The sequence below is a fragment of the Mercenaria mercenaria genome, chromosome 9 (assembly GCF_021730395.1).
Source record: "Mercenaria mercenaria strain notata chromosome 9, MADL_Memer_1, whole genome shotgun sequence".
In the NCBI taxonomy this organism is placed as follows: domain Eukaryota; kingdom Metazoa; phylum Mollusca; class Bivalvia; order Venerida; family Veneridae; genus Mercenaria; species Mercenaria mercenaria.
Window position 1 is genome coordinate 29,356,235 of NC_069369.1, and position 12,131 is coordinate 29,368,365.

Genomic DNA, 12,131 nt, shown 5'->3' on the forward strand with positions numbered 1-12,131 from the left:
TCCAATTATGGTTATCTTCACCTCGGACACGATCTTTCGTTGTAAAGCTAAGTGAGATTTCCGACTGATACGATGGCAGTTTTGGATTTAATCGATCTTAAACTCGTCGAGTTTACATATTTTATAACGTTTTGTGTTTTAATTTATTCTGTTGTTAGTGCATCGATTTGTGCATACTTAATATGTGTGTTGTTCCTATACATATGCTTGAAAGTTATTCGCAAGAAATCTACCGGAACAATAGAAAATAAACACCAGGGCATTTTTATCACAGGATGCGACACAGGTGAGGTACATGACTCAGTATAAGCTGTAGGTTTCGTATAAAGTAAGTAACATACGTATCTAAGCAAGAAATTCTCCGCGCCCACAGTATTTGTGATGGCTTTTTATGAGTGTATGATGCAGTGTATGTCGTAAATGACGATTTTTTCCTTTCGATTTGCAAAATTTCAAATTTTTATTAAAAGATGTATGTGTATGTAAGTTGTAAGGTTTCGTTCTTCGACCGTAAATTATGGAAGTTGAATGTTCGATATTAAGGTAATTACTAGTAGCAATCTGACTAAAGTACTTGATCTTCTAAACGAAGATCTGATGATGACCCATTCACATTCACTTTTCCTTATATTTGGATTTCCGATATTGCTATTTTTATGTTCGCAAATCTATTTTTATTTGAACCAGTCAGACGACTCGTTTCAACAAGCATTTGGCTGAACCATCAAAATAGCGTCTAATGTCACAGGGTGAGAAAAATGTGCAGTCAGTCTGGGGCTCGAACTCGGGACCCCTCGCTAACAGTGCGAGTGCTGTACCGAGCTAACCGGCTACCTGACACATACTTTCCCCTTACGTGACCAAATCCGTACCGTGACATATGATACCGCTCAAAACACGAGGGAGCTGTAATGATGTGGTCGTCATAATAAGAATTGTAAACATGAAAAACCCAGGCTAAATATAGATTTTTAAACTTCTACTTTCACTCTCAAACTGTTGAAAGCAAGACTTTGATTGGCTAGCGGAAGGGTCGTCAGAACGAGTCTACGAATCTATCAATAGCACGTCTTCAGATCCAAAGCGTAGCGTTAATTGGAGATGTACTTTAGTCAGATTGTAACTAGGTTATGATAAGAAATTTTGGATCCCGTGTGAACTACGCCAAATGAGAAGTGAAGTGAGATATGAATTATAATTACTACCATCACATTGAATGTAGATCTCATATTAACTAGTGTTTTCCTACTAACTGCTGACTGGCATGATTGTTTATTTAATCTAATTGTCTGTTCTAATCAGAATGTTTTGCGCTCAGTAATAAAGAGGAAAGTGAAACCTATGCATGTATACACATATTTATGATTCAATGTAGTGTGCTGAGCCAGTCTATATCCTATGTACAATATTATAGACTGAAAATTTTAACATGGTTCCACAACGAAAATCTCTAGAATAGACTGGCTTTTGACTCTACGAGATCGAAGTAAACAAAACAAACAAAAAAGGTAGAAACAACTTTATTATCAGTATAGTGGCTGGTACACTGTACACTTCCTATTAGTAAAGTATTGGCCGGGATATATCATCCATGTATATCCTTTTCAAGATATTTATCTAGTATATAGCACAAGGCTGTTAATCAAACCTAGCTTAAAGATTCTTCAAATCGCAGTGGTTCAAACTGTAGAAATGATAAATATGGCCTGTCTGAGACAAGGTATGAGATACACATCTTTCTGCAAACAGCTTGACCTAAATTTTTAACAGAGAACAGCCAGGATTACCTTCGATCGTCATTGAGTGATGTTTTTGTCTCTATAGAACGTGAAAAATTTAGTGCGTTTTATTTCAGATATAACTCCTACATCTCTCATCAAGTTAAACTTTCAGACCACTTCAATGTCTAATTGTGTGTATTAATGTTCTAGTTTCTAGTTTCAGTCTTCCAGTTTGATCAGGTCGTTTATAATAACCACAGCATGGCAGTTCTCAAATTAACAGTAACATACCATGTTCCATTCTTCTTACAATAATTACTTTTCAATACATTCAAACTTCAAGAGAATATATTTACTGACAATCCGCGTCTGTATTTGCCTTTGTTCTAATATCTTCTTATAATATTTATGCTAAAGGAAAATATTTTGCTTTTGTTGTGTAGGAAAAGTGCTAGTTCTTCATGCGATGGATCAGGGCCGTTTCGGTACTGAACTATCCGCCGAAATCTCAGAACTTGGAAGGGTCAAGAGTTTCATTGTTAAATTAGCACCGATGGTCATGTAACTTTGCATAGATATGCATTTTACAGCTACAGAAAATTCAATAATATTTTATCACTATCAAAGTTGTGGCAAGCTTATTTTTTGACGTTATTATAAGTCTACGTTTCAATTTGATACGTGAAATCCCTCCCGGCCATGGGCTTGGTGTTTATTGTACTAGTAATTAGAGTTGTCAGTCAATAAGAAAATATGCAATAATATGTTCACATCTGTGTGGTTTAGATCTGATGTAGCACGGGAAGCATTAAATTATACTCCTGTGTATGAACAGGTTTTGGACATGATCTCGCTAGGCGGCTTGACAATCTCAAGTTTACTGTGTTCGCTGGATGTCTGCACCCAGAAGGTGATGGGGCGAGGAAATTGAAAGCAGCGTCTTCAAAACGTTTACATGTTATTCCACTGGATGTTGGATCTGATGAAAGCGTAGAAGCAGCCCATGATTATGTCGTGAAACATCTGCCGGAAAGCGGTTTGTTAATTCTTTAGCATTGTTGTTGACAGAGTATCATCATTTTCAAACGTGAAATTTGTGGTTGTGTCTTCTTTAAATCAAATGTAAATGAAGACACTTCAGCATTTAAGATAATGTTGAAACTGAAAGTTCTGTTGTTGGTTTATGTAAACAATGATTTAGTAATTTACTTTGTTAGTATAAATCTATATCATTATGTTTGATAATCGTATCAATACAATTGATTGTAGACTTTTGTGCCCGTGTAAGCAACACCGGCAGTTTTGGCAAGAATATACATCTGTTCTAATACACTGTACGTGTCACGGTATAGAACTTGAATATTAAAACGGGGAGAAAGTGTGTAGGCGGCCGGGTAGCTCAGTCGGTAGAGCATCGGAACGGTATTCCGAGACCACGGGTTCGAGTCCCGGTCTGGCTGCACATTTTTTTCACCCTGTGACATGAAATGTCTTCAGTTTTCACTGAAAAATAAATAACTTCGTCCCTGCAGCCTGACTGATTTTCGAAACAGGAGTAATTAAAAATTCTCTGTATTTTGCATTCATTGAAGATGATATTGGTATATCTTTTTTTCTGTTAAGGATTGTGGGCTATTGTGAGTAACGCTGGTTTCAACGTAATGGGTGATGTTGAATTATGCACGGTCAACTTGTACAAAAAGGTTATGAATGTGAACTATTTTGGTGCTATACGGACGATTAGAAATTTCATGTACCTGGTTCGTAAAAATAAAGGTAAGAAAATAGTCAATTTAGATCATTCTTATTACAACGGTAATAAATATATCAGATATATGAGCCGCGCCATGAGAAACCAACATAGTGCGTTTGCGACCAGCATGGATCCAGACCAGCCTGCGCATCCGCGCAGTCTGGTCAGGGTCCATGCTGTTCGCTAATGGTTTCTCTAATTGCAAAAGGCTTTGAAAGCGAACAGCATGGATCCTGACCAGACTGCGCGGATGCGCAGGCTGGTCTGGACCCACGCTGGTCGCAAACGCACTATGTTGGTTTTCTCATGGCGTGGCTCATATATAACTTAGATAAGAACTGGCTGTAAAATAGGTAATGATACAGCATCTTGGCGAGAGTTAAAAGAATCATCTTATAAATGTTATTTTACAATAATGGCAATATATTTCTCTGTATAGTGTACGCTGTTAGCATGAGATCTAGAAACTGCAAAATATGCTGTTCATTGGCTGTACAAAAGATGTGAAAGATCATCGTTTCTTGAAACAGGTTTTTGGGAATCAAGATATATAGCAGAATAATGTCTGAGTTTGCCGCCTTAATGCAAAAAGGGACCATCTGACATTTTGGTCAAAAATGGTTTTTGACATATTTCAATGCTATTTTATGTCTGTGAAAAATCAGCTTTATAATGCTGGAAGGTTAAAGATATAAATTGTAATGTAAATTGGTACCAAATAACATGGAAATCGTTTATACTGAAACACAGAAATGTAAATTAGAAAGGATTATATGGTCTCTTTCTGCACTAACAAATAGATGAACTACCTATGTCCCATGTATCAAATTAGTGTTGATATGGTATAGCACGGTGATGGATACACACTCCAGATGCTGATAAGGGTATCAAGAATCATGGTGTTAATTGTTTCTTCTAAATAGAACACTGATTATTATTTATTATTTCTATACCAGATTTATATAGCGCCCTTTTCATGATCAATTTCACGTTCAAAGGCGCTTTTCCTAGTTCAAATGCAGCCACACAGGGCGCATAATTCATCCTCTACTAGTACAGTACACAGAGCGATCTGACCAGAGGGACAGAGTGAGACAAAGCCCCCACGACAGAGAGATCAGAAATCAGATACAGGCTTGTCCGGCTAACTTAGCCTAGCTCGTTGCGAATAGACAGCCTGGTCCTTTAACGTGCCTAGTGTATACCACTGATACACGCAAGGATTGCCTGGGTTCCTGACCAGTACACCTCTAGTTGGGTGGGAAACACTGAAAAGCGTTTCTGAAAATTCCCGAGTAGCTGCCGGGGATCGAACCCCCGACCTCAGGATTGGAAGGCCAGTGTGCAAACCACTGAGCTATCCGTCCACTGATCAAAGTAATTAAAACTATTCACACACTTAAGATATCTCAGAACGTTTTATTAATAGAAGTTGATATATACAGGCAAACAGTCAGTGAATTTTAAACAGGAATATGGATAATTCAGAAGTTGTAAGTATACATTTATTTAACACATGTTTTAACCATTTGCTTCAATTAAGAAAACCTTTGGTGCATTTAAAACTGTTGCTGATCTAGAAAATAGTAGAATACACCATTGCATAAAAAAATATTTATGTAGATCCTTTACAGAATTTATTCAAATATTTTATCAACTTAATAAATCGTATTTAACCGACCGATGAAAATGACATTGCCACTTGGTCAGACGAAGAATTTTATGATGCACATGTACCAGAAGAATACTATGCAGCAAGTATCCAAAACAATACGGGTACAATACCAGAAAAATGTCCAGCAAGAAATCCCCTAGGCAATTCAAGTGAGGAAAATGAAGATAACGACATCACTGAGTCAAAAAAATATATATTCCTCATGCTGACCTTGGTAAAAAATCGAAAAGATCTGTTAAAAGAAACTTATACAAAATGATGAAGAATCACATAAAGATGACAGTGCTGATGATTATGTGCAAAGCAAAAGTGACATTAATTCAAGTGACTTAGAATTCAGTGTATTGTTTGAAAAAAAAAAGATAAATAGAAAAGCAGCATGGAAAAACAAACCAACCAAAATTAAAATCAGAAAACCTGCCGAAGTACGGAAAATAACCAGTGATGCAGCCAAACAACTACAGACAAAATTGCTTTACTGAGAAGAGTTCAAATACCCTATTATTATTTCACTATGGCTTGGGAAGTTATAAAAGACAGAACCAATACATTTTTGACATGGTTCTAAAGAAAACTCCACAAAGAAAAGGTGAGGGAAAGAAAATTCTACCTGGTACACAATGATAGGAAAGAACGTGTTTGTGGAGACTTCTTCACCAGAACGCTGGATATCACAAAGAAAACGGTAGATTTCTGGCTCTCTAACAAGGAACATGGGACTTTTAGCGAGGCAGATACGAGAGGCAAAACCACATCTGTCAACAAGTTAGATGATGGTACAGTCAGGTTTGTGAAAAATCACATACTGTCATTTCCGAGAATGGAATTTATTACGTCAGGAAATCATCTAGAAAAGAATACCCGCCACACAACCTTAACATAACAAAAATGTACAAGTTATATACTGAAGATTGTGATAAGAATAAAATTATTCCTGTTAAAGCAGCAATGTAAAGGAAGATATTTTGCGAAGACTACAACTTTTCGTTTTTCAAACCTAAAAAAACGATCAATGCTCATTTTGCACACTGTATGATCGGAAAAAGGAATCGGGAACACCAACTGAAGAGTTACAAACAGAATATGAAGAACACCTAGCACAGAAGACACAAGCGCGTGAGGAAAAAGTCATTGATAAAGAAAGAGCAAAGAAAGATTCAAGTGTCTATGTTGCATGTTTTGACTTGCAAGCTGTGCTAACAACATCATGTTCTCTGGTGAGCGAACTGTATTATTCAAGGAAACTTTGTAATTAAAACCTAACAGTCTATTTCCTTGCTGATAAACATGATGTATACCGGTATCATATCTGGAATGAAACGCAGGGCAAACGAGGCTCGTGTGAAATTGCAACATGTTTGATGAAGAATACCCTGTCAGTATGTAATTGAGGCAATGTCAAGAATATTATACACTATTCAGATTCATGTGGAAGCCAAACTATGAATCAATTGCTGTACACATTATCTCAAGTTCCAAGCCTAAACATAATTAACCACACATTCCTTCCATTTGTCTGGTCATACACAGATGGAATTCTACTCTGTTCATTATACCATCGAAGGGGCAAAGAAGATCACGCCAGTACATGTCCCATAAGAGTGGATCACATTAATTTCCTTGGCAAGAAAATCACAGCCGTACATAGCTGTACCTATGAAATACAACCATGTGATTAACTTTAAAGACTTTGTAAAGACACACTGTCCTAACCTCAAGGTAGCAGTTAATGGAGAGAGAATCAATTGGCTTTAGGTTAAATGGAACTAAGTATGAAAGGAAAGTCCAAGATTATAAAATTTTATCAATTACAGTTTCAAGAGAGAACAGTTCCAAGAAATCCAAGTACAAAAAAACAATAAGACAGAAAGGTAGAAGTTACAAATGGCCAGAAAGTCAGTTAGACTTAACGCTAAGCTATGAAAAGAAACTACCAATATCAGTTAAAAAGAAAGTGACTTGGTTACATTGTGCCAAAAAAAAAGATATTATTCCAGACGAGTTTATGGTTTCTATACATCACTGCCAACAAGTAGCAAGCAATAAGACTTTGTGCCTATAGAGTCAGATGGAGATGACACTGAATGGAATAAATAACTCCTTGATGAATGTAACAGACAATGTGTCATATGGAAATTGTATGTTTCAGCTGTTGAAAGAGTGTTAAAAACATGTAAATATGTCATGTGACTAATTACAATTCAAAAATCAAGCTTCTGAAATAACCTAGCTTTCATTCATTCCTTAGTATTTCTTTGGTGCAAAAATGCACCATCAGTCACTTGGTACCATATTGTTCCTTTCTGGACTAAAACTTTAAGAAAATATTAATGCATAAAGAGACCAAATTGTAATACGGCACCTTCTTACAATTATAGAATCAGCATATGCAACAGTGCAAGAAGGAACCATGATACTAATATGACTAACTATCATTAATTAATTAAGGGAATTAGTTCAGATTTTAATATTTATTTAATCTAACTGTTGCTTAACAGCATGTAAAGTTTCAGTGTTATAAGATAAACTATTGATTTTATATTGAGTCTTAAATCTTTAAACGCGATTTATTTTCTCAAAAAACATAAAAGTGGTACCTTTTTGCTTTAAGGGAGCGACTGCAGTAACAATTATTTTTCATATAAAATACTGTAATAAATTTCAACAGATATGATTATTATTTTATTTTAGGAACATCGGCACGACTTTTTTTCTTTATACGACTGTTCTGCTATTGTACACACGCAGCTGCCCTAACCTGACAGCGGAATAGAAGTGGTGGCATGGAACCTGAAATATGGTTGGGCGCGTATCGAAGAAAGTAGGTCGGTGTTCATTGAATACAATATAACTATTATTTTATATTTCAGGAAGAGCTGTGATTGTGTCAAGTGTAAGGGGTCGGTTTCCATATCCTGCAGACTCGGCTTATCATGTAACAAAGCATGGGTTGGAGACTATGGCGGACAGTCTTCGTCTGGAGATGCTTAAGTTTGGTGTCCAGGTGTCCATTATTGAACCTGGAGCTTTCGGTGCAGCTACTGCAAGTCAAAGCGAACATGTTGTAAGGATAGCTTGGCATTCTGACAAATAGTTTGACAATATTAAAGTAACTGAGGAAGTTATCTATATTGCTATAAATGATTTATTGGCGTTATGGGCTTTTGTTCCTTTCATTTTCTTTTGCGTTTAATTGTGGTAAATCACATTTATACGTCATCTTTTGTTAGTTTTGAAGTTTCCTTAATTTTCTGAAGAAATTGAATGGTAACATACTTAAAATTCAAATATTATTAAGTGCTTATGTCCTCATCTGCTAGGTATATCACATGTTCTTAGACATGTTTAAAACTTACCTATGATTATTTACCCCGTATACTTCCTTATAAGCAGAATATCTTATTGTTTTTGTTCAGTTATACAAAACTTGCTTTTGTAAGAGGACTAACGTGTACGAAATAAAATATTCAGTTTTTTATTCTTATTTTATTTTCGGAACATCCTGACAAAATGTAAACAGGTCAATCATCATGTAAAAATCATTGTACGAAAATTCTTTTTTTCATCGATTTCGGTATAATGACACATTTATTCAACAAAGATCGTGTGGGTTATTACATACCAGGATGTTTATCAAGAGTTTCAAAATCTTAACAAGAGATAAATCTCCAGTAGGAAAAAAATCACATTTTAACGATAAGACCCATTCACACAGTAACCTTACAGCTGTGTATGTATATGTACATATTTATATAATATATATGCTTAGAAATACATATACAGGGGTTTTCGGATTAGAAAGGTTTCTAATTTAGAACGAAAAATTAGGCTTTTTGTTATACACGATGTGTAGATTCATTTTTTCCTGAAAAGACAAATAAAAATAGTTAAATTGTAAGCAACATGTAGATTACTTTAGTGTAATGTAAATTTCATGTAAATTCAAGTTCGCAATATCACTTTTAAACATTTTTTTCACCACTCCTACATTCCTGGAAGGTAGCTAAAAGGAGAATATTTTTACTTGTCTGGTTATTGTGATGGTCCGAATTTTGTACCTCATTTAGAGAATCAATATGCTGCTTTAAAGGTCCATTACTAAGGGAAAGTGAGTTGGCAATTTTTTTCATAGCCAGTGCATAGACTTCTGCAAGACACTAAATAATGAAGATTGGCAGGTCAAAATTTACAGAAGGTCTTTGGAACTCAAAGAAATGTATGTGTATTATGTTGAAATTTCAATGAATCGACAGAATGACCCCCCAGGTCTTTTTAACTTTCTTCATACTTCATAGAAAAATATTTGTACATATACTGCGATTTATTTCGAATTTCTACATACCAACTTTCATTTTCCAATAAAATGAAATAGTTTCTGTGCTTTTTAAAAGAAATTAAAATGTTCACTTTCCTTAGTATTGGACCTTTAAATGAACAAATTTCACAAAAATATGTGAGGAAGTTACAGATTAATAAGTATCTATTATATTGGCAGTACTTATTGCACTTATGTCTATTCTTACATTTCTGTTCAAATAAACTACTTGTACTTGCTTCTTTCAAACCTGTGCTAATTGCATGCATCTACAAAGCAAAAATCTGACATGACTTTTGATTACCAGCGTTGACACCTTCATAAAGAGTAATTACAGTTAAGATTGTAAACAGACTCAAAAATAACTCAAAAATGTCAAAAATGAGCAAGATTTATATCGGAGACCTTGAGTAAGGTTCGGATAAGAAAGGTAGATTTTAATGTAATTAGATATAATATTCTCAAAAGTTTGTTCGGTTTTCAGAGTAGAGAGGTTTCGGATTACAAGGGTATTTTTACAATAGAGAATGAATAAGAAAAAATGGGACGAAATAATTCGTTCAGTTTAGAGAGGTTTTCGGATTAGAGGGGTTTGGATTAGGGAGGTTCCACTGTACAGACAGAGGACGAATCTTGGATTATAGCGACTTAAAATAATGCAAGTAGAATGGTTGCCAGTCATTCAACCTTTCGTGCAAAAGAGGAAATATTTATATATTATTTATGTCCTTGTTTACAGCTCAAAAGATACAGAGAGGAGGCGGACGAAATGTGGCAAGCAGCGTCTGAGGACGTTCGTAAAACATACGGTAGGAAATACATCGACGCTGTAATTGCCAAACAGGAAGGTGTGCTTACTGGGAGCGCAACCACAACAAAACCAGTGATAGACGCATTGGAAGACGCTATTGTTAGCACACGTCCGCACACACGTTATCTGGTAGATGGTGGAGGATGGTTTGACCCGGACACTGTACGTATGAACATCTCCCTATGTCGTTTTTTGTCTGTCGTTCTATATGTCTGTCTATATGTCCGTACGTCCGCCTTTGGATAGTCCACGCGTGTTCTCAAAATACCCTGGCTGGATTTCAATGACATTTCACAGGAGTATAGTTTTGCATATCGTCGTCATCTTCCATTCGGATTTTTTGCAGAGTTACAGCCCCTTTTAGAGATGTCATTTGTGAATAGAATTTGTCCAGACGACTTCTCCTATGCTATAGGTGCAATTTATTGAAGTTTCCTATGAATGATTTGTACCAAACCTTGTTGTGCATATAATAGGGGTTTTACAATTTGGTTGTGGCTCGTTGATTTTATACAGATTCTTGTCTACGCTTTTCAAAAAAGCCTTAACCGGATTTCAGTGAACTTCACGGGAGTGTTTAGTTTGAAGTCTAGTTGTCAATATCGTTAGCATTTCCCACTCGGATTTTTTTTTCAAAAATAGTCATGACAATTAAATTCCAAAACACCATTTGAGCCATGCCATGAGAAAACCAACATAGTGGCTTTGCGACCAGTATGGATCCAGACCAGCCTGCGCATCCGCACAGTCTGGTCAGGATCCATGCTGTTCGCAAATGGTTTCTCTACTTGCGATAGGCTTTGAAAGCGAACAGCATGGATCATGACCAGACTGCGCAGATGCACAGGCTGGTCTGGATCCATGCTGGTCGCAAAGCCACTATGTTGGTTTTCTCATAGCATGGCTCATTTCATTATAAGACAGCAGTTTACAGGTGAGATGAAAAATACAAGGTTAAATTATTTTTCAGTAAAATATGTTCAAGCATCCGCTAAATATTCAAATGTGTGATGTAAGTTAGTATCACTGAATAGCCGAAATATAGGTACATACAAGCCCAGATGAAAGCTACACATGAAATAACACTGTATTTTTGATTTTCAGACTCTGGCACGTTACTATGACTACCTGCCAACTTGGTTTTCTGACTGGATCATTATACAATCGACATGTTGTGACAGGTTTCCGGACTATAAAAAGTTAAAATTGGATTGAATCTTGCATTAAATGTCATTTTTTCACTTCATTACCCTTACGTTACCGAAATGTCGTACACAGTACAATAATTATTGGGGTATTGTTTTAGTTTTTAATTCTCCGTCCTTCTCCCTTCTTCCATACTCCAGAACGCTTACGATACACAAGCTCAGGTTGGTATTCTAGTAGATGTAAACTAGAAAGAAATTATACTGAAATAAAAAGATAATTTCATATTAAAGGAGGGGTATATAGCGTTGCTACTGTCCGTACATCTCTATGTCCGTGCGCACGTCCCGAAATCTTATGTGTCCAACTCTTGCTACATTTTTTTTGCCTGATTTGCTTCAATCTTTCACAGATGAACAAGCTTGATGTGCAAATGACCGTAAGGAAGGATTTTTTCTTTAACTATTTTACCGAAGTTATGGCCCTTTGTTAGTTTTGCTATAAAGACTATAGAGAAAAAATTTGAGTGTCGAACTCCTTCCACAATATTAGCCTGATTGGTACTATGTTATTCATTTATGTTAGTAATCATTTGCGATTAGAAATACAGTTGATCTGCAGGTCAATGATCATGCGTGATTAGTAGTTATTAATCTGTGAGTCAGTAATAATGCATGCTTGGTACTGCAATTGACCTGTGGACAGGTCAG

General features: G+C 35.9%; 1 protein-coding gene across 1 annotated transcript; it reads left to right on the forward strand.

Annotated features, from left to right (window-relative positions):
• Nucleotides 1-11,570, forward strand: LOC123546082 (D-beta-hydroxybutyrate dehydrogenase, mitochondrial-like). Its single transcript, XM_053551115.1, has 6 exons — nucleotides 1-286; nucleotides 2,557-2,757; nucleotides 3,345-3,497; nucleotides 8,020-8,213; nucleotides 10,204-10,437; nucleotides 11,380-11,570. Exons 1-6 carry the CDS (start codon nucleotides 73-75, stop codon nucleotides 11,488-11,490), a joined length of 1,107 nt encoding a protein of 368 aa, XP_053407090.1. The 5' UTR covers nucleotides 1-72; the 3' UTR covers nucleotides 11,491-11,570.
• The last annotated feature ends 561 nt before the right edge of the window (nucleotides 11,571-12,131 follow it).